The sequence below is a fragment of the Ictalurus furcatus genome, chromosome 1, assembly GCF_023375685.1.
Source record: "Ictalurus furcatus strain D&B chromosome 1, Billie_1.0, whole genome shotgun sequence".
In the NCBI taxonomy this organism is placed as follows: Eukaryota; Metazoa; Chordata; class Actinopteri; order Siluriformes; family Ictaluridae; genus Ictalurus; species Ictalurus furcatus.
The window spans coordinates 20,881,827-20,903,695 of NC_071255.1; the positions used below are offsets into that span (position 1 = coordinate 20,881,827).

At 37.4% G+C, this 21,869-nt stretch overlaps 3 protein-coding genes across 5 annotated transcripts; 1 reads left to right on the forward strand and 2 right to left on the reverse strand.

Annotated features, from left to right (window-relative positions):
• Window positions 1-144: 144 nt before the first annotated feature.
• On the reverse strand, window positions 145-12,428 carry rpa2 (replication protein A2). Its single transcript, XM_053632037.1, has 9 exons — window positions 12,025-12,428; window positions 10,796-10,890; window positions 10,545-10,646; window positions 10,278-10,391; window positions 9,164-9,238; window positions 3,874-3,990; window positions 3,385-3,525; window positions 3,035-3,129; window positions 145-295 (listed from the first exon to the last, which is right to left on the reverse strand). Exons 1-9 carry the CDS (start codon window positions 12,035-12,037, stop codon window positions 208-210), a joined length of 840 nt encoding a protein of 279 aa, XP_053488012.1. The 5' UTR covers window positions 12,038-12,428; the 3' UTR covers window positions 145-207.
• On the forward strand, window positions 11,405-16,545 carry smpdl3b (sphingomyelin phosphodiesterase acid like 3B). Its single transcript, XM_053631932.1, has 9 exons — window positions 11,405-11,978; window positions 13,700-13,785; window positions 14,167-14,383; window positions 14,566-14,663; window positions 14,790-14,933; window positions 15,101-15,270; window positions 15,385-15,565; window positions 15,760-15,893; window positions 16,090-16,545. The coding sequence occupies exons 1-9, from the start codon at window positions 11,944-11,946 to the stop codon at window positions 16,447-16,449; spliced, it is 1,425 nt and encodes a 474-aa protein (XP_053487907.1). The 5' UTR covers window positions 11,405-11,943; the 3' UTR covers window positions 16,450-16,545.
• On the reverse strand, window positions 16,419-20,915 carry mecr (mitochondrial trans-2-enoyl-CoA reductase). Of its 3 annotated transcripts, none has more exons than XM_053631965.1 (11): window positions 20,897-20,915; window positions 19,882-19,948; window positions 19,704-19,801; window positions 18,729-18,860; window positions 18,494-18,637; window positions 18,258-18,360; window positions 18,031-18,133; window positions 17,774-17,847; window positions 17,566-17,626; window positions 17,402-17,474; window positions 16,419-17,244 (listed from the first exon to the last, which is right to left on the reverse strand). In XM_053631965.1, the coding sequence occupies exons 3-11, from the start codon at window positions 19,747-19,749 to the stop codon at window positions 17,081-17,083; spliced, it is 900 nt and encodes a 299-aa protein (XP_053487940.1). In that variant the 5' UTR covers window positions 19,750-19,801; window positions 19,882-19,948; window positions 20,897-20,915; the 3' UTR covers window positions 16,419-17,080. The 3 variants fall into 3 exon arrangements, with proteins under 3 accessions (XP_053487940.1, XP_053487934.1, XP_053487926.1); XM_053631959.1 differs by lacking the exon at window positions 20,897-20,915 and adding an exon at window positions 20,048-20,251; XM_053631951.1 differs by lacking the exon at window positions 20,897-20,915 and having other exon boundaries at window positions 19,882-20,251.
• Window positions 20,916-21,869: the final 954 nt, after the last annotated feature.

Below are 21,869 nucleotides of genomic sequence, written 5' to 3' on the forward strand. Positions count from 1 at the left end.
AATAACCTCGCATCTTAAATGTTGCTTTGTTCAACACCTGTCAGGCCGACCATTTTCTGGCCACAACATATTCCTAGCACTGATGATGTAACATGAACTTGTTGAGGCAGTGCATATCATGTGCTAGCATAGATTAATCTAGTTTTATCATTAGCAGGCAGTTAGAGATGGTTTACTGTTGCAGTGCTTAAAGATGATAGATGGTCCTTAGGCCTCTTGATCTGTTGATCTGAAGTGGTCCTCATCGATAGTAGAAAAGATGTGTCCTTCATTGCTGAGAAAGTCCACAACCTGCCTGTGAATACAATGGAGAGTATTTACTCTAGTAAATAAAATACGTAAAGTGCAGGTTCTCAAAGTGTGAGCAGGGACCCCCAGAAGTCTGTGAAATAAAGTCAGAGTCCATGGTTTTTATTTTATTTACAGTGGTGCAAAATACAACCCACCATAATCAAAGTTATTGCAATTATTATGGAGTCCTTGTAGTTTTTAGCCTGTTTGACTGATCCGTTAAATTGGATTAATCCAAACCTCAATAACTCAAACAAGTAGAACTACAAGTAAAGTCAAATCGGACCTAAAGTGTTTAGTTGGTAGAAAATTCAGGAAAAGAAACGAACATGGCTCTGATATATAGACAAAAATATTGTACACTTTAAAATAATGTTCAAGAAATCAATCTGTACTTAAGGAGAGTGTGGAATTTATTTAGCAGTTCCCAAAGGGGTCCCTGGATAGAAAACATTTCCGTGATCAAGTGAAAGTGGTACAATTAATTACATCAATAAAAATATTACATTATCAGCATCCTGCTTTTCGTAACCATTTGGTTATGAACCATACATATTATGGTTTTTATAACCACTGTTCGGGTACTCATTTGGAAACTCCAATGAGTGTTCAAAGTCTTTAAAATGTTGGATGGTCCAACCTTAGTAATGTTTATGCTGAACAATCATTTTCCAATCCATAACTCTGGCTAAATGACAGAAAAAGGTCTAGTTGTGAATATGTACAGTGCTGTGAAAAAGTATTTCTTCTGTTTTTATATCTCTCATACTAAATAGTTTTAAATCTTCAAACGAAATACAACATAGAACAAAGGCAACCTGAGTAAACACACAATACAGTTTTTACTTATTTTATTTTTTATTGAAGCAAAAAAGGTTATCCAACACCTATCAACCATGTGAAAAAACTAATTGCTCCCTTAAACTTAAAATCTGGTTGTGCCACCTTTAGCAGCAATAACTGCAACCAAACGCTTCCAATAACTGGAGATCAGTCTTTCACTTGGACTAGGACTTACTCCTATGCTTTGGATCAGTGACTACATTTACATGGACAGCAGTAATCTAATTATTGACCTTATTCTGAGTAAGACAATATTGTGATTAAGGTGTTTACATGAGTCGCTTTTAGAATATTCCTTTCATGTTCCCGTTTTTCATGTTATAGAACATAGAGCGATTAACGGCACACGTCGTTACATCACCATGCTACACCGTCCGACATTCCCTCCAGAATGTCACGTATCAACATACAGTCCATCTTCGTTATGGTACCATATAAAGTTTTGGGCGTTTTTATTTTTAATTTTTACGAACGCTTCAAGTGCAGTTAATTATTTATCATGGTATATGGGCAAATAGCCGACTGCTTGAAGCCATGGGCTGTGTCCCAAACCGTGTACTTACCTACTATATAGTAGCTGAGATACATGTATTTCGCCTACTATTAGGCAGGTAAGTACGCGGTTTCAGACGCAGCCGTGCTCTCTTGTTTGCTGTAAAATGGTTGAACACTGCCGTGTGTGTACGTGTCCTGTTGCAAAATGCGGTGAAAACTCCCACACGACGTTAATAGTGTGATTAAGGTGTTTACATGTCTGTAATACACGTCGATAATGCGACTAAAACAGGAATACTCCACATGTCTTAATTCAATTTCTGTTTACTTGGAGTATGACTAGTCGGATTAAGGTAATAAAAAATTGCTGTTTACATAGTAGTTTCTTAATCAGAGTATTGTCTTAATCGGGTTAATATTGGATTATTGTTGTCCATGTAAACTTACTGATTGTCTTGCTGCATAATCCAGTTGCACTTGAGTTTCAACTTACGGACTGATGCCTGGACATTCTCATTTAGGATTTTCTGGTAGAGAGCAGAATTCATGTTTCCCTCAATTATTGCAAGTTGCCCAGGCCCTGAAGCAGCAAATCATTCCCACACCATCAAACTGCCAACACCATGCTTGACTGTAGGTATGAGGTTTTTTTTGTGGAATTCTGTGTTTGGTTTACACCAGATGTAATGGGACCCATGTCTTCCAAACAGTTCCACTATCAACTCATTAGTCCACATTCTCCCAAAAGGTTTGAGGATCATCAAGGTGTGTTTTGGCAAAATTCAGATAAGCCTTAATGTTCTTCTGTGGTTAGCAGTTTGAAAGCAGTGTGATTTTAAATATTAAGGATTTTTAAAGTAATTAACATATTTCGTGTGTTTCTAACAACACATTTTAGTAGGAGAGGGCAATTACTGCGTATTAAGGCCTACAAGTTTTCATAGTCGGGGTTCCTTTTAAGACCTTTTAACCAATTTCATGCTGATGAAAAAGTTCTATTTAATTGTTGATTTGATTGAAGAGGGTTTACAGTAATCAGGCCTGGCTGAGTCTAGTCCAGCTGAACCACATTATGAATGTTTCGGTTTCATAGATTTGGAAAATTAGTAACTACGGGGGCAAATACATTTTCACACAGGCCCAGTTGGTATTGGATAACTTTTTTGCTTCAATAAATAACTATCATTAAAAACTGTATTTTGTGTTTACTCAGGTTGCCTTTGTTTTATCTTTTAATTTATTATTATTTCTTTGCTTTATCTTTTAATTGTTTTAATTTCTGAAACAATGTAGTATGAGATGTACACCAAAACAGAAGAAATCAGGATGGGGCAAATACGTTTTTATAGCACTATAAGTGTAAATAAATATGCAAAGAGATTAACATAGAGAAAGGGACAGATACCTGATTATAGTCATGCTCATGCCACTTAGTCTTTGTTTTAGCTCCTGTATGCTGATCCCTTGAGGTTCTGGACAGCTCTTTATCAGACATAAAACCTACACAAGAGAGACCAGAAAAAAATGTGTTGTGCCTTTCTCAATTCTTTCATTTGTCATTTTATATACATAGTATTGCCAATTTGTTTTGGCAATAACCTCTTCAAAGACTCAAATATTAAATATGGAATGAGACTAGTAAGGTCACTTTCTCAGTATACCACAACACATTTGAGCAACTTGTAACAAGAAAATAATGCCTCATTTTTTAAAAATAATAATACACTCTAGTGACATTGCATTTATCATTTTTACCTGATTTTGATTAGGGTTTAATCCATTATTGGCCATGGCATTGGCACCAGAGTAACCCCCACTCCTGCCCATGCCACCCTGGCCAGGGTGGGACATAGGCACCATGCTGCTGTTCATGCTACCTCCTCCTCCACCCCCTGTCTGAAAAATACCAAGAAACAAAGGGGGTTTGTTTGCGTGCAGAGCTTTCACTTTGTTCTGCCACTTGACCACTGCATTGACCCTGTTGGGTAATCATTTACACACATTACATTTAACACACTGTTAAAAGACAAAGCTTTGACAAGCTTTTTTAGTTTGCATACTGTGCCATCATTCAAACTGTATGTGATATATTCTGTTCATATAGATATTCTGTTCATATAGATCATGCATGTTCAAAGTAGTACTAACACATATGGGTGTTGTATGCAAAAACTCATTGGTCTACAGTTCTGCTATTGCACAGGAAGCACACTGGGTTATGTGGATGAGCAGAAGACTTCTCACCATGGTCTGTGGTTTGCTCAGCAGCAAATGAGCCTGCACGACCTCCAGCATGTGAGAAGTGATCTCATTCATGTCCTCTAATGGCCGTACACTGAATGCCACCAAAGACCTGTTATTCTGTTGCATTAAAAAGAACTGTTTTAGCTGCCATACTTTGACAGAATCTATTAGCCACATTCAAACATTAATACATTAAATGCAGAGAAAACACACATTACAATAAAGACAATAGAAAAAAAGAAAAAAGCCCAGTACATTTTAAATATAGCCCCTTCAAAATCACGTGTGCAAGTTAGTAACGGTAGTGCACATGTATACAAGGCTTTACAGTAACCTTAGGGCACTGGGGTGGGGAGGGAAAAGAGCTGATACTTGCATGGTTGTACTCTAAAATCATGTATACCATATGTTTGAAAACCACTGTGCTGACTGGCACATGAAATTTTAATCACTTTCAAAATACCATTACCGCTAAATGATAGAATTCTTTGTAGGCCTTTTTTTTTTTTAAACAATTATTAATTTTTTTCCCTTTAATGAACAGAAAATATTCTCTGTTTAACTTGAGAGGAAGCAAGACAAGACTAATGTGAGATGGGAGGTGTCGGTTAATATCAGAGAGTTCAAAACACCTGTGCAAATGTCAATCATTCTACACCCTCTTTGACAAAAATCACGTGGCTCACCAGGTTTCACCCTTCACCACCATATCATCATTGAAAAAAGCTTCACTAGACACATCACTAGAGATCAGTTTCCTACAGAAAATGTAAAGTAAATTACAATTCATTTGTTGTACAGCCTACTGAAGTTGATGAAAATAATACATTTCAAGTTGTTCCAGCCAGTGCACGTATGGAGTGCTGGGCACACATGTCATGACACCAATCAACTGCAAACCACTCACGTTTCTATGGTAACCTCTCGCGGTCAGATTCAAGCAGCTACCTAGCTAGTTTGTTCAGACAGCAAAAAGAAAAAAATTCAGAGGTGCATTGAAAATTAACTGGACTGAAACCTGTGCTTTTATCGAAAGCTCTGGTGCTCTGCTGTGCCTGATTTGCACAGAACGTGTTGCCTCATTTAAAAAAAAAAAAAAAAAGGCACAATTGTTAAGAGGCATTTCAAAACCTACCATGCAGCTTTTGCACCAAAGTACTCTGTGGGCAAAAGCCAAAGGAAGGCATGCACAGAGCTCCCACATAATCTGTTGCTGCTGTCCGGCTTGAAGCGTGGACAGAGGCAACTGGAAGCCTGAATGCTGCCAGGTGCATTGCTGGCTCATTGGAGATTGTAAAACAAGGAAAACCTTTTACTGATGAAGGATATGTAAAGTCATGCATGTTGAGTATGGCAACTGAACTGATTGTGGATTTCCCGAACAAGGGGAAAATCATTCAGAAAATAAAAGAGGTGCCCCTGTCAGCCACAACAGTGCATGACTGCACTGCCACGATGGCATGTGAGATAGAGAGTGAAATGAGCATGCATATAACCTCGGCAGATTTTTTTTCTCTTGCGCTGGATGAGTCTACTGTACATATATAGACACACGGTTTTATGCTGCTCAGGTCAAAACTCAACCTCAAAGTGAAAGCCCTCCAAAATGAATTCCATATTGCAAAATGTTACCTATTGTTTGTTGCATATTTTTCTGTTTGTTTGAGTTGTCTATGGACCTTAATAAAGTTATTGTTACTGAAATGTTATTGAAAAAAAGTGTTTTTTATAATAGTAAAATATTAATTTTTGCAATGGCTCTTTCTAAAAAATTTTTTTTTTAAAAATGCATTAACCAAAAATGAAAAATGGCTCTTTGGTGAAAAAAGGTTCTCGACCCCTGTTCTACAGGTCACATCAATTGCCTCATCTGCCATTTTTACTAGGGGGGGAGAAGCTGTTTTTGTGTATTTTTGAGTGATAATTTTAGCAGCGTATTCCAATGTTAAAATGCGGAGTTCCTATGCAAAATACATAAAGGTTAGCAGGCCTAAGGTGATGATGCTTGTTTTTAAAAAAGGGGCAGGGAGGGGTACTAATCAACCCTCCAAAACATTGCCCCAACTAAAGACATGTATTATAACCTTCACAAAGTCATCCATCATTTAGAGCATTGGGGCTGAGTGCAAAAAATAAATTGTTAGAAATGCTGCAATGACATCAGTCAGTACTTCATCAGCAAAGGCATTAAAAGTACAGTGACATAGTCCAGGGCTGTACAGTGCGACCATTGCAGTCGCATTTGTGACTAAAAATTACTGTGTGCGACTGTAAAGATATTTAGGCACACCGGTGTGAGTGATCCAATTGAAGCCCATGAATATAGCTGCATATGAATAGATGTATAAATACAGTCAGAATAAAAATGAAAGCTGCAAGCAGCATTTAAAGGGGCCAAGCACCAAAGGTGCGGAGCCTGAAGAACATGAAGAGGAGAAATAGAATGTACATGAATTAGGACTGCACAATTAACTGAATATTGATCTCGATTACGATTTTAACTGCCCACGATTACATGAACATGATCGACTGCAATATTGATGTTTAAAGTTCGTCCACCGCTCATAGAAAACTCCGCTGCATAACAAATCAAGCACTTCCTAAACTTACAGCTAGTCACCATATAGTGGCGCAGGGATGATGTCATTTTGTAATGCCAAAACCCGGAAACGAGTTAGCATTTTAGCCCTTCCGGTTCTATAACCCCGAAGTCAATAGTCTTTATTTAATGGGATTTTGGTTAAAACCCTGAAATAAGGTCTGTGGTGAATGCAAGCTCAAAAATATTTTCACATTTTATTCTACAACATAAAATCACCATTAATACCCCACTCATGAGTTTTTTAAAGCTTTTACGTGTATTGAAAAGGGTGGTCGCTAACAAGTTGCTAAATGAGACTACAGACATTGTCGGGGACATTAAACGTCATCACGCTGAACAGGTTAAAACTTTGCAGATAAACTGGTTCAGGTATGCTGTGCACAATACCCCCCAAAAAAAACGTGGATGAAGATTCATCCATAGGGTAAATCCATATTATCGAAAAAGTTTTAAATCAAGTTTGGAAAAGTTGTTGGAAGCTCGGTGATGGTGACAAAGTTGAGCGACCGTGGTGTAGTTCGTTTATAGCATACAGTTAGCTTTTTATTTCTGCCGATTGTATTTAGGCTTCAAACTTCATAAAAGTTGTGTTCATTTGTGAAAATTATCTTGATGGACAAAACGTGTTAGTATTGTAAACTTTTGTTGATCACAGAGCTTATTTTTTGCAATAATCCAAAAGCCTATGGGAAAATCCTGTTGGGTTTTTGTCGAGGGAACCGGTGTGATGCTAACTTCCGGGTTCCTGCGTCTCTCCTCCTGTAAACACTGTTATTGCCTATTCTGCATAGGTCTGAATTGTTTATTTGGTTGCCTGTTGCTATATTTGATTGCAAATTTTCATTTGGTTGATGGTATATTTATTTTTACTTATCCGATATTTTGGGTACAATTTTATTTATATTTTGCTTCTATGAGATGATGCACTTTAAGGATCAGTCTAATTTGATGCAAATATTTGTACATTAGCAGGAATATAGCACAACATGGAGGTGAAAGCAGTGGTCTGTTTAATTACACATGAAAGTGCAATAAAAATATGCTGTCCCTAAAATCAATTAATAATCGTGATCTCAATATTGATCAAAATAATCATGATTATCATTTTGGCCATAATCGTGCAGCCCTAACATGAATGAATAAATGACAGGTTCAGAAGCACAGCTGAGAATAAGATTGAACAGGAAATTAACAGAACAGGCTGAAAGGTTACTGCAATGCTGAGCCACAAAATAAAGGAACTGAAAGACAAAACATTACACAAACTTTTATGAACTTGCAGCAAAAAGAAATCGAACCCAGGACCTTTAGAATTTATGCTTGTTTTTTTATCACAGCGCGCCACACATGTAATGGCACTTAATAAGCTAATTTTGGACAATGTTTTCAAAAGTTATGCTTTTTAAAAAAAACCCCTTATAATCTCTAGACCACTAGGTGGCGATGTGCTCAAATTTCTTAGGTCCTTAGAGGACATGCTATGGATGATCCCTATGAAAATTTGTGCCAATATGTCAAATATTTTAAAAGATATTACAATATATGGCACATTTCAAAATGGCAGACAGGCGGTTTGTCCGATCCTGACAAAATTGGTATCCACAGATTCGCCATGACCCAATGAATCTTTAGACACCAAGATCATAATTTTCTGTCAAAGTATTCAAATGTTATAAGCAGAAAGAATAATTCTTCAAATCTCATGACCTGTACGCGGTGCTGTTCTCAAATTCGGCATGGACCCTCAGATCATACTGCTGATGAAGCGTACCAAGTTTAGATACAACTGATCAAAGTCTGGCCGAGACACAGTCTCTGATCCAATTTTGGGTCAACATCATTAAATTTGCGACATCATAACTTTTGAGCAGAAATGAATATCAAAACTGTTCAGTAATTTTTGTGCGGCTCTGTCTCCTGATCATCTGAGCCAATTTTGGCGAGAATTGGACAACATTTGAACTAGAAGTGGAAAAAAAAAATACTGTACATTTCAAAATAGTGACTACTGTAATATAATGTCTTAATGTAAGATATGGACTGTGATCACCATGAGGAGAATAATCTGATTAACTAAATTTCTTTTTTCTAGGATAAAGTGTTAATAACCATTTGAAAAGTGAATTTTTGAACTAGTGGTGGCACTATAGAGTTGGTCCTAGAGAGCCTATAATTGGTCCAGATTCTATTCATGATCATGTCTATAAGTGTGCCAAATTTAATAATTTTCCTATTTACGGTTCACGTCAGTCAACTGTGCACTCATAAAAAGTGGGACGAAGGCAGCGTTTTAGTCAGCTTGTATGAAATGAAAAGAATAAGAAAAAGTTTCTGTTGTTCCTTGTAAGAAACAGAAACTTTCCATCACAGGTAAATAGTACAGGTTCAGAAAAGAATGGCTGGAAGTAGGGATGCAGAGGCTAAGTACCACTTGCTTAGTTTTTTTTGTTTGTTTTTTTCTGTGAACTCATGGAAGCTGTGGTGGGTAAACTGTGCTCCTGACTTTTTGACTGTGCTCCTAATTTTTTTAAAGATACGATGTACCTTTATTGATTGAAATTCAGTAGCCCTGTAATGCTAAGATACATTCAATACTATTGTTTGATTTCAATACAATTCATAATTGCAATTAAAAATAAGCAGTAGAAAAAAAAAAGCCCAATCATGTAAGTAAACATTGCTCTTTACCTGAAAAGAACGCAGGTTGCCAGAGACCTTGACATATGTGTCTGGAGGAATGACTGAGCTGTCCACACTGGGATCCTAAGAGTCACAAGAAGCACTTTTAAGAATGAGCAGTTTTTTGTACCTACACTTAGTTATGCAATAAAATTAAACTCAATCTTTTGCATATTTGACGCCTTTCCAGCAGAGGCTATATGATGTCATTATTCATCTTTTCACACTGAGGACAACTGAGGGACTCAGACACAACTATTATAAAAGGTGCATACATTCACTGATGCTCAAGAAGGCTACACACTGCTTTAAGAGACAGGGGGTGTAAAGTTTTAAACAGGATGACATACTGCAAATGTGTAAGTTGCTATAAACAGAGTGGCAGTGCTGGGGCTTGAACTCCGACTTTCCCATCAGTAACCCAGAGCCTTAACCGCCAGGCCACCACTGCCCCAAAGATTAGCACCAAGTGAAGTCTTTAAAAAGTACAACTTAAAGTAAAAATCTAGGTCTTCCACAGAAATCATGAAGGGTTTACTGTTTTATAAAACAATTGAAACAGGAATTAGAGCTAAACTAAGAATGAAAGAACCCTTCCCAATTCAGTTCTTATCTTAGCCTTACTGACGAGAAAAAAGAGGAAGTTAATTCCTCTTATGAAATTACACGATGTGCTTAAATGAGTCATGCTCATGCTGAAATGGTGAAGTAATGGAATTAATTCTAGTAAGCACATTCTAAATGCACTTAATAAGCAAACTGCTTTGCAATGTGAAATCAGTCTCTATCCACCAGGTCATTAAAACATTAACACTGTTAATCTAAACAATTCATTTAGCTATGCACTATCTTACTGCTATCATATCACTCTTAATGTTTACCATAAACATCATCACAGCAAACAGAAACACAGACTGGGTTTCACATGTGAAATCAGTGCTATATTGAATTGCAGCCTGTTGTTTATGGTGGGTGTACTTGCGAATGGTGGACAATGGCTGTTTCTTTTTTAACACCAGCAATGTTATTCATTTCCAGTAATAATATAACACTGTTAACTTTTCTATAAATCCGTACTGACATCTTCCACACCGAGTGGGGAAGCACATTGCTTTGGCCCTACCTCTGTATCTACCCACTGCTTCACATCCATGGGGGCTGCCGTCATGTCATCCACTTTGTACTGAATGTTAGTCATGGATTTATCTGTGCTTCTGATGATTCCAACGATAGTAACCTATGAAACACAACAAACACTGAATCAATTAAAAGGAGAAATGTTTTGGAAATGTTTAGTGCAACATGTCACATGAGAAACATGTCGTACATCATATTACTAGGAGTTATGGCTATGAGTTACAGGAGTGTACAGATGAGAAATGAAACTCACTTGAACAACCTCCACCTCGCCTACTCTGAAGACATCCTCCGCCTGGGCTGCAGACATGAGCTGTGACACTGTGCAGGGGACTATCTGCTGTGCCCGTGTCCTCTACAAAATGCACACAAATGTTATAGACGCTACAGCCCGTTAAAGGAACACATGATGCATGTACATTTGAAATGGCAACAGTCTGTCTATGCTTTCAGTAAAAACAAAATACAAAGAAAGAAAGAACAAAATCAAAAATAAAGACTGACCCCTTTTTTCTCTCCTCCTTGCGAAGCAGCAGGTGAGCCAAAGCCCCCTGGAGACTGAGTGTATCCACCAGCCATACTTGCCTCTCCGTACGACCCTGATACAAATGGAGAAAAAAAAATATATTTCCTATAAAATGTGTTGAAATTAGTAGGTGCACAGGGATTACTTTATCGGACCACTCAGAGGTGGGTTCTCAGGCCAGTGATTATACATTTGATTTTGTCTTTGCCAACTTAGTTGAATTTTTAGACCTCTTTATTCATAAAACGAGTCTAGCAACAAATCTACTTTTTTGAGCAGAAATTGGCTTTCTATACACCACTTGATAAGGCTCTCCAGCTCACATCAAAACTGCTGGTTATACGAGTTGTGAGAGCAGCTTCAGCACCAGGCCTATCTTCAATCATCATCATCTCTTGTACCTTCCCATCCTATTAAACTCTCTTCTTGACTGTACTTATAAATATAAATGTTTTATATAAATATAAAATGAGTTACTTCATCCATAACATTTCCTTCATGTTTATATCCCAAATACTTACTAACTCTACATTTTTTTAAATACGTAAGTATTTAGTGTTGACAATGTTTCTTATAATCGAATATAATCTGTTATAATTTATTATATTGATATAACTATTTTATGTCTTCTTTCTTTAATGTCTTAAATGTTTTGACCATGACGATTTAATTAATGCGCCGGTCGATTACGTCATCATTTGTCGACTTCCAGCGGCTTTTTGAGCATGCATCAGTTTTTAGTTAATATTTCATTTGAAATACTTCCAACATGGGTTATATGCCCTGAACACTCAAGAGCTACACCGGTTATAGTCTCTTATTAGCGAAATCGTCCTTCTGTAGCTGGGTTAGTTTAATGTATTTCTGAGCAGTAGAACCATCTGCTAATGCTCAACAGAGCTGATGATTAGAGCTATCCAACTGTTTCTAAGATTATATTCGGCATATGATGGCAAGTCCACCTCAATAATCTGTACAACTGTAGCTAGTTACGCAAAGTAAGTTAAACTCTACATAGCAGTGACACTATTCGCAGTGCATTAAAATGCCTTTATAGAGTAAGTTTGGTAAACAAGTCCGTGTGGTTGAATGTGTAGCGCTAAGCACGGTATTTTCTCTTCAGAGGATGCTTGCTAGCCTGCTGCGCCTGTGGCCCACAAGGTGACTGAGGAAAGTTACGTGCATCAAAGTTATTAAAGCTGCATACCTTGGTTCCACATTTTATCACTATGAGCAAGAATTTCTTCACAATATTAGAGAGAAATGTACAGCCTCCACAGACAGCCCTTGTGTTTTATGTGCCGCGCTCAATGTCTATTCCTCGCGCGCAGAACATTCACCGAGGCTGTATTACATTTGGATTCCTGTAGCTCATATAAGCGCACTAGATAGGGCGCGGAAGCCATTATTTTAAACAGAACACAGTACACTTATATAGGGAGTAGAGAAGAATTTGGAAAGCAACCACTGAGTTCGCGCATGCGTCACAAATCTGCCGGGAAATCTACGTTTCGAAAAAGAAAAACTTTATTGACACAAATGTGGAACAACTTCTGATAAAAGTAGAGTACGTGCTTCTGATGGATAAAAAATTTGCATTATGCATTTTGCATGTTACTCCTCATTTGTCTTGAATACAAATAAAATATCCTACTTATATATGCTGTTTATAGACCAACCTATGTAAATAGTTTACAGTAACCTACACGCTACAATGTGCAATAATTAAAGCATTCAAGTATGTTAACTGTTTGGGAATAAAGAAGGTGGAGTGACTGGTTAGGGTTAGGAAAAGGGTTAGGGTTAGGTGGTTTAGGGTAAGAAACCACCAGTTGGGGTTAAAACTGAACAGGTCTTTGCAAGACAACCAGCAAATGTCCTGATACAAAACCGAGCACTGAATCATGTTTATCTATTATAATTAGTTGACGTTTTGATTAACAGGGTGATAACGTTCAGGAAAACATTTCCCCTTTTTAAACATTACCTAATTTATCATCCACAATAGTTGTGTAAGAGCAAGGGGATCTGCTGAGAGGCCAAGGACTGTCGTTGTGTTATATGGCCAATAGATAAGATATCGCTTATATGTTATATGATAAAACGGCATATAGGTGTATTATGGCAAGTAATTAAACATTACATCTTGTTTTGCCAATCAGTTTGCTGGAAATCTACACTGTGACTTTTCAAAGATGATAAACTGTAGATAAACTAAACGTAAGCCATATTTTTAAAGCAGGCACCAAGAATCTTTGCTACAAAGGATTTTATTACTCTTTTTCCTAACAAGCTGTAAAAATTTTTAATTAACATTTTAAACGTCACACTGAGGGTTTTGCCTAAGGCAGAGCATCTAAACAAACACATATTCTGATTATAAATCTAGAAAAATAGGTGACAGCATAATCAGTGCTTAGTGTATGTTAAAGTTGGTAGGCAAGTGTATTATGTAGATATGGATGTAGAAGCATTGTTGTAAACACACTGATTAAAGAAAACTATCAAACCACCAGCTAGTAGATAATGGGACACAGAAAAGTAAAGAAAGATATTGCACATAAAATTGTTAATTATTTATTCATTTAAGCTATTTTACTCAAGGTATGTATCCAATCTGTGTGTTTCAACAACATGTGTGTAGCTTTAGACCAGCTAATTACTCTAAACATGGACAAACATTCTACTTTTAGGCTATTGGGTGAATAGGGATACTCCAGTATGACATTTGTGTTAGAAGGGGTGAGACATTAATCTGAGTCATTCCATTTGCTACAGCTGCTCTATCTTATCATTCATTTTACTGTCAGCTGGCAATTGCATGCCTTTGCTGTTGGATAACATTTAATTCATGGGCCAACAACTTTCCTCTTTGGCTACAGTTGGACAAGTCTCACTATGGATTGCATCTTGAAAGTTCTTGTTCTTGCTGTTTTAAGTGTCTCTGGGCAAGGCCAGCTGTTGACAGGTGAGTTTGTAAAAAGCTAATCTGTACATCTGTAAAGATGAAAAAAGGTTCAGAATGAGGATTATCATCATTAAATGTTTCCTGCAGCTGGATAGTCTACTACATAGTTAGAATTAATGACAGCATTATAGAATATTAAACTACAGTTGAAAAGAAAATTTTTAAATAGCCCTCGGCTCTTGAGCCAAGTTAATAGTTAACTATAAACTTGTGCAGCAGTGGTAAATTAAGATACAGTCATGAGCTACCATGCATGTTAAGATTGTGTGGCATGGCTTAGAAGTAATGGCATGAATATGACTTAGGTGTCTCAATGTAGACTGAAATGATACATACTTGCAGTGTGTGTTTCATCTGTGGTTTTACATTTGTACATTTCAGGTAGATTTTGGCATATCACAGACCTCCACTTGGATCATACGTACAGATTATCAGATGGAAACTCCGGATCAGTGTGTAATTCAAGTGGGAGTCATCCAAGCCCACAAGCGGGCAAATTTGGAGACTATCTTTGTGATTCACCATGGGACCTCATCAGTTCCTCTGTGCATGCCATGAAGGATATCCTGCCTGATCCAGACTTCATTATTTGGACCGGGTATCCATTGTCATTTTTTGGGTTAATTTTAAATATCCAGATGTGTAATTCTCTTTTTAGCACAGAAATCTAGTGATTTTGATGTACATTGATAATGAATGGCATCCACATGTTTTTCAACCAGCATTGATAGTTTTGATTGATCAGACATTTAATGCAAAATATTTGAACCTCCTCCACAGAGATGATACACCTCATGTTCCTAATGAAGATCTAGGAGAAGAGAAAGTCGTGGGAATCATTGCCAATCTCACCCACATCATAAAAACACTGTTTCCCAGTATGTACGGTCAATAACAAAGGATTCAATTACAATTTTATATAAATTTATGGACCTTAGGTGAGTCTCGTCCAACTAAAATGATGGATCATAGTAGTTTTTGGCTACTTTTTTTTGTTTTCTCAGAAACAAAGGTCTACTCAGCTCTGGGCAATCATGATTACCATCCAAAGAGTCAGTTACCACCCACACAAAACAACATTTATGAGCAAATACAAAAGTTATGGGAAGACTGGCTGGATCCAGCATCGAGAGATACTTTTAAAAGAGGTAAAACAGAACAGCAGTCTTGCCGACTGGGCAGAAGAGAATAAAGAAGCCTCCCCAAACACACATTTAACCATGGATCTGATTTAAATATTTACTTCAAGAAATAAAGTATAAACTTTAAGAAAGTTCTATATTTAAGATGAATTAATTTTGTGTTTTGTTTTCAGGTGGATATTATACAGAAAAGCTGCTAAATCAAACCGGTTTCAGAGTTCTGGTTCTAAATACTAATCTGTATTATGACCAGAACAAAATCACAAAAAACATGAGCGATCCAGCAGACCAGTTTATATGGGCAGACCAAGTGCTCACTGAAGCTGCCAAAAACAAGGAAAAGGTCACATTTTTGTTTCATCTTAAACACTTCATAATTTGTGAACAAAATGTAAATAATGTGAGCTTGGATTGAAAAATGTTCATATGAATACAACTAGCTCTCTTCCTTAATCAGGTGTACATTGTCGGTCACATTCCTCCTGGGTTTTTTGAGAAGAAACGACATAAGCTATGGTTCACGTCCGAGTTCAATAAACAATATATAGAGCTTATTCAGAAATATCATGACATTATAATCGGACAGTTCTTTGGACATCACCATACTGACAGTTTCCGGATGTTCTACAGTGCATCAGGTATCGTCAGTCATATTGATTGGGAACATATGTAGTGTTATAAATCATAATATGTTATAAATTAGAATAAGTAGAATATTAGTAAACTGAAATGAGAATTCATTGTCATTTGATGTGTATAATTTTGCCTGAAATGTATTCAGTCATTGAGTTCAATATTCTCTATTACAAAATAACTAAATGCATTTGTACAGGATCTCCAATCAGTGCAATGTTCCTGAGTCCAGCAGTTACACCTTGGAAAACAACACTACCCGGAGTAGTAAATGGGGCAAATAATCCTGCCATTCGGGTGTTTGAGTATGACAAAAAAACACTTTTGGTTGAGGTATGGCAACAGTATCCATCCTGAAAAACAATGGATCATTCATTTCTTGACTGCTGTTAAAATAATAAAAAAAAATAATAAAAAAATTCATTAAAAACAAAACAAACTTTAAGCCAATTATGTTAAACATTTCCTTTCTGTCCCTCATTTTTAAAGAAAATCTGTGTGACCCAGTCTTTTCCATATCACCTTTCAGGACGTAGTGACCTACTATCTGAACTTGACCTATGCAAACATTGCACGTGCACGCTGGGAGAAGGAGTATCGTCTGACTGAAGCGTTCAGAGTGCCGGATGCTTCCCCTGTCTCCATGCACCGTGTGTTGGAACAGATAGCACATGAGAACTGCTTCTTGCAGAAGTATTATGGGTTCAACTCAGTAAATTACGACCTGTCAGAATGCAACGCAGATTGCCGTCTTGACCATGTGTGTGCCCTGAGAGAGGTGGGCTTTGAGGCTTATGAGGAATGTGTGAAGGAGGGGGCTTCTTCTTCTATGCCAGCACTTCTGACCATAGGTTTTGCACTTTCTATAAGCATGTGGGCCAGCTACTAATCCTTTAAGAACCCTTCCCGTTACCAGCACTTTTGTGCCTTTGTAAGTGTCCTCTCATTTTATCACACCAAGCCATTAAACTGAGAGGCAAAGAGGAACTAGGGTAATGTTTTTCTTTTGGTGTACTTCCTTCTCTTATTTAGCCCAGCACAACATGTACAGTATTACAAATCCATCACATGGAAATCTCAAGACTAAAAATATATACTTTTAATAATTGTATATAAATCTGTATGCTCAGCATTGTGTAATACTGCTATTACAACTGCTTATACTAATGTTTTAGGTTGCATGATGTTGCAATGATCAGAAATCAGAAACTGAAGACTTATTTGAAAACCTTTTTAATGAGCTATGAACCAATTTCACATCTCCATTTATTAATGCATACATTAGGAAAAAAAGGATTCATCCTCCCAAACCTATTTCTAAACCTGGCGATATGCAAAAAATGAAATTATGAAATAATACAAAGTATTGAGGCTTCAACTAATGTGAAATCTTTCTTGTGTATTACATAAATGGATAGCGCTTATAGGATTTTAATGTTAAAAAGTAAAATTTGTGCACATGGGCCTAGTGTAATAACTACTTGTTAATTACTATTGTGGAAACCTGAATTTGTGCGGGCTCACATGACCAGAATTTGTTTAGATGAGATGTATGGCTTCATGGCATTGTCCAGAGCTTTGTGGAAGTCCTTCATGCCCACTTCAGTGCAGGATGGAGCTGACAGCTTTCCAGCACGGATCAGGGTACACAGCTCTTCCAACATGACACGCAATGCCTCATCATCTGTGCAAAGCACAGATACAGTTTAAGAACGTTAAGACTCCCTGCCATGTCACATCATGCATCAAGTATATTTGTTTTCCATACACACATAAAGAGAATGAGGGTGTTCATTCACAAAGCCTATAGTAACTAACTAAGTTGGCGTTTTTGTGCTTACCGTGCTTATGGTCTCTTTTCCACTGAGTGACCCAAAATCCTCGTACTTTTACGTCCTTGAAGATGAGAGAACCCTAAACAGAGGAATAACAGAGATAAGCCAGAAAACAGAATCATAGTTTATACAGATATGCCATATATGCAGTTTAACAAATTTAATATTACCACAGGCACAGTAACTGGCTGCTTGGCCATTCCGCCATATGTCAGCATGGTGCCCCCAGTCCTGCACAGAACAGAGCACAAATTGCATAAGCAAAACTCTTACTTTATCAGGTTTTGTTCCATTTTGTTTTACTTAGTAAATACTAATCAACTATTTTATAAATTTGTAACACTAAAACCACTTTTTGTTCTCAGAAATGCAACTTACTGTAAATGCCGAAGAAGCTCCGTGGCACTTTTCCCTCCCACACCATTAAGGGCCAGTTTAGGTCGAGGACAAACCTGTGTCAGATAAACATTAAGTTTTAAGATATTAAGTCTTAAGATAAACACAGCTTTCACAAATTTTCTTGTTTATTATGAACTAACCAATGTGGTGCTGCGCTAATAAAATAAAATATTACAAAAAAGTATCTAAAACTAAAATGTTCAGTTGATTTGATTTTATTTTTGTATTAAACTAGCCTTAAAGATGTCCTTCATTTCTGGCTTTCTTAATGTCTCCTCTTTAATCACATATGTGGCTCCCATTGCTTTTAGTCTGTCAGTCAGCTGTTGCAGGTCTGGCCTAGATAAGCAAATCAAACACATTTATTTACACTTAACTCAGGAATATAATTTATCTGTAAACTATATTCTGAGCTGAAAAAATGGCTGTACAACAAACTATAACCTTTAAAATATCATTTTACCTGTCTCTGACTACACTGATTGTATGGATACCCTTTGCTGCAGCTATCTGGATCACAGCCTGTCCAACTCCACTGTTAGCTGCATTCTGGATGACTGTGTCTCCTAAAATCATAGGTTATGATAAATGCACATGTGACATGATCCATCCCAATCATTTAAGTGAAAACTATTCAGATTTAACATGAGGCCAACATTATACTGAACCTTTTATCACCAAGACAAAAGCACAAATTACCAGGCATGAGACTTTCAAAATCAGAGAGCATTCGGAATGCGGTGCAAGGGTTGACTCCTAGGCTGGCTGCTGAAAGGACAGAGATATCACTGGGCACCGTCACCAAATCAGCCTCACTGAAAACAGCAGCAGTCCGCCATGTGCCTATAAAAAAAATAAAAATAAAATAAAAACAAACAAAAAAACCCCAAAGCATATTAGGATACAGCACGTGCATTAATGTGCAAGGACTCACCAAGACCAGCATCTCTAGGAATGACCCAGTCACCCACTTTGACCGTTTGGACCTGGCTGCCCACTTCTAAGACTTGACCCACTCCCTCATTGCCACCTACAGCTGGAAGATCAGGCAGTACAGCATAGGTTCCTATTAAGACAGACAGAGTGTGTAAATAGCAATGGATTAAACGATGTATGTCTACTTTAGATAAATCAAGAGGCTATCTACTATTTGCTTGTGCATATTCACTGTAGACTGATATATTCTAGTACACTAATAAAAGTGTGTTCATTGTTTTGAGGTTACTGTTGAGCAGGTCTTACAAATATGAGGAAAAATCCAGCTACGTCTGACCAGTTACCAGCTAGAAAAACACGGGCCAAACTGGTCAACTTTGCCAGATTTTCACCTTACATTACCATTCTGTTTTTTTTCTTCTTCTTTTTTTATTTTTAAATTAACTTGTCTATGATGTAGCAGCAGTGGGGGTTTCTTTTCTACCAAACTTAACAGCTGGCAAAGATGGTCCACCTGCTTTGACCTGTGTTTAGGTAGCTGGTAGCTGGTCAAAACAAACTGGAGCACAGGCTGTTTCCTTTGTTTCCATTCATCACTTCCATACATCCATTTTCTGTACCTCTTAACCTATCCCAGAGAATTCGAGGCACAAGGGTGGACGGGTCATCCTATGGTAGGGCACAATCGCACACATATTCACACACAATTTCTTGTATTGTTCTCTGCTTGATATATCGCTTTGCTTATATCTTTCTCATTTGTAAGTCGCTTTGGATAAAAGCGTCTGCTAAGTGAATAAACGTAAATGTAATGTAAATTTGGAAATGCCAGTTAGCCTACAAAGCATGTGTTTGGACTGGGGGAGGAAACAGGAACATTCCATGCACACAGGAAGGAGGTGGGATTCAAACCCCCAGTGAGACAAAATGCCCCCATGCCCTCAATAAAGGCTTATCCTCGCATTTTTCTTGCCTTGGATCATGTTTATATCCGCGGGGTTGATGGGAGCTGCAAGCATTTTCACAAGGGCACTTTTAGCTTCCAGGGCAGGAAGCTTAAGAGTCTCCAACCTGCCAATGACAAAAAGCAACAGAGTTTATGGAAGTGTCACTAAGTAGGAACGTGTTTACATTATGCACACCGTGCTTACTGAACGACTTGTGATGGATCTCCGTGACTCCTGTACACTAGCGCAGTGCTCTCTGTGACTGGTGGCCCTGTTGAAAAGTAAGAGCGAGAAATGTTGCCCTGTATCACAGTCACACCACAAGAACGAATCTGGGATTTAGTGACTAAATCTCCTCCACACGACGAACCATGAAGCGACAATTTCCGGGACAAAACCCGCAGAAGACGCCACACCTCCATCTTACTGCGGAGCTCCGTAACTAGGTCAACTGCGATGTTTGCATCCTTGCATGTTATCCGCAGTCTGAACTGTCAACACAAACCTCAGCAACAAAACGTTATACACACTAGGCGCCCATGTTGTTGCGCAATTCTATAGCGAGTCTTCGTCTTCTTCTGTCGTTTTAAACGGCGGTTGGCAAATAATGTTATGTGCATTACCGCCACCCACTGATCTGGAGTACTGTGAACTAGTTCAGTTTACAATCTAATATGATATCAGAAATCGCATTGTTTTAATAAGACCGGTTACTTTTTAATAAAAAATACCCAAAAGACATTCTTTACTGTTATCTTTTGAAGACTACCTCAGAATTGTACTGAAATCAAGCACTTCTTAGCATCACCCTTAGTATTTCCCTTTCTTTATTTTATTTCTACATACATTAATAAAATAGGTTACAATTCCCTTCTCTCTGTATCATTCACCATTACCAGTATCATTAAAAAAGATAATGTATTACTTAAACCTGTATGAACCAGTCTTATTCTAGTCAACGCAAATAATTTCTTCCTTCCTTTTTCTTACATCATGCTTCACACTTCCCACCATTGCATTTAATTTATAATAATTGCACCCTCTGTTTTCCCTACTCCATTCCTCTTGCAATTTCCTTTATATAAAATCCTGTTGGCTCTGATTTGATGAATCCCACACCAATCTGCACATTATTAAAGTTCAGAAGATCCTTTGCGTATTTATCTGCATTTTCATTACCCACCACCCCAATATGTCTCAGAATCAACACATACTGTACCTGCATTCTTGAGCAGGGCCCTTAACCCTCAACCGCTCACTTGTATAAATGAGATAAATGTATGTTGCTCTGGACAAGGGTGTCTGCCAAATGTTGTAAATGTTCCCAGTTCTTTAATCCCATATAACACCATTAATGCTTTAAATAAAAGATCTGGTCTACTTTGAGATCTGCCTGATTGTAGACTCATCGGCACTGAGCAGGAATCTGAGCATATATGTTTTCTTCTAATTTGACCTCCTCCACACATTCCAAGGAGGAATAACTGGTAGAGCAATAACAGTCACACAGTATTTTCTGTTTATAATATCCATTTCCATGGCAGACTCCCCCATAGTCCAACCAAAACAATTGCATTACTTTTTTGCATGTTCTCAGCACGGTTCTGTGACATCTCCACTTGGGTGATCCTTTTCATGATCCTGCAACCCAGACCAATAGGTAGTCTCTAATTGCTATGTTTTGTGATTGTATACCTGCTGGAATTGTTGTTGTTGGTTTTTTTTTTTTGGTTTTTTTTGTTTTTTTTTTAAAAAAAAACACCACTCAGAGTTGAAGTCCATGTTCTTGGATATCATTCAACTTTTTAATAAATGTTTTGGCAGTTGAGACATATGCTGTGCAACCATGGTCAAATACTGACCTAATTAATTCATTGCTTTTAATGCTTATCTATCTACAATTTTAATACCAACTCTTGCCCTATTTTCTTCCTTGAGAAGAATAAAACATTTGTTTAGAATACAAAACCTTTGCTTTGTCCACATCAGTAACAGCTACAACAGAGTACTTATTCGTATTATGTTTAAAGATATTAAAATATCTTTCCTCAAATAATTCCTTTTTGCTTCTTTTGTCATTTTTAAGCTTACTGAAATGATTAGACTTTATATAAAAAAAGCTTTGCTAATGCTTTTTCATTTTTTCCATTGTTAACAAAGGAACAAAGAGGAAAAAGCGTTAACAAACTTGT

What these genes read in the sequence shown, in the direction of transcription:
- smpdl3b (XM_053631932.1), top strand. Translation starts at nt 11,944, where the DNA reads ATGCTTGCTAGCCTGCTGCGCCTGTGGCCCACAAG. An exon ending in CATAAAAACACTGTTTCCCA is followed by an intron (nt 14,664 to 14,789) that starts GTATGTACGGTC and finishes TTGTTTTCTCAG; the next exon opens with AAACAAAGGTCTACTCAGCT. An exon ending in GAGAGATACTTTTAAAAGAG is followed by an intron (nt 14,934 to 15,100) that starts GTAAAACAGAAC and finishes TTTTGTTTTCAG; the next exon opens with GTGGATATTATACAGAAAAG.
- rpa2 (XM_053632037.1), bottom strand. An exon ending in AGCAGTGGGTAGATACAGAG is followed by an intron (nt 9,239 to 10,277) that starts GTAGGGCCAAAG and finishes TGTGACTCTTAG; the next exon opens with GATCCCAGTGTGGACAGCTC. An exon ending in TGAGCAAACCACAGACCATG is followed by an intron (nt 3,526 to 3,873) that starts GTGAGAAGTCTT and finishes GGTATTTTTCAG; the next exon opens with ACAGGGGGTGGAGGAGGAGG.
- mecr (XM_053631951.1), bottom strand. Translation starts at nt 20,099, where the DNA reads ATGGAGGTGTGGCGTCTTCTGCGGGTTTTGTCCCGGAAATTGTCGCTT. An exon ending in ATCAGTGTAGTCAGAGACAG is followed by an intron (nt 18,134 to 18,257) that starts GTAAAATGATAT and finishes TTGCTTATCTAG; the next exon opens with GCCAGACCTGCAACAGCTGA. An exon ending in AAATGAAGGACATCTTTAAG is followed by an intron (nt 17,848 to 18,030) that starts GCTAGTTTAATA and finishes TATCTGACACAG; the next exon opens with GTTTGTCCTCGACCTAAACT.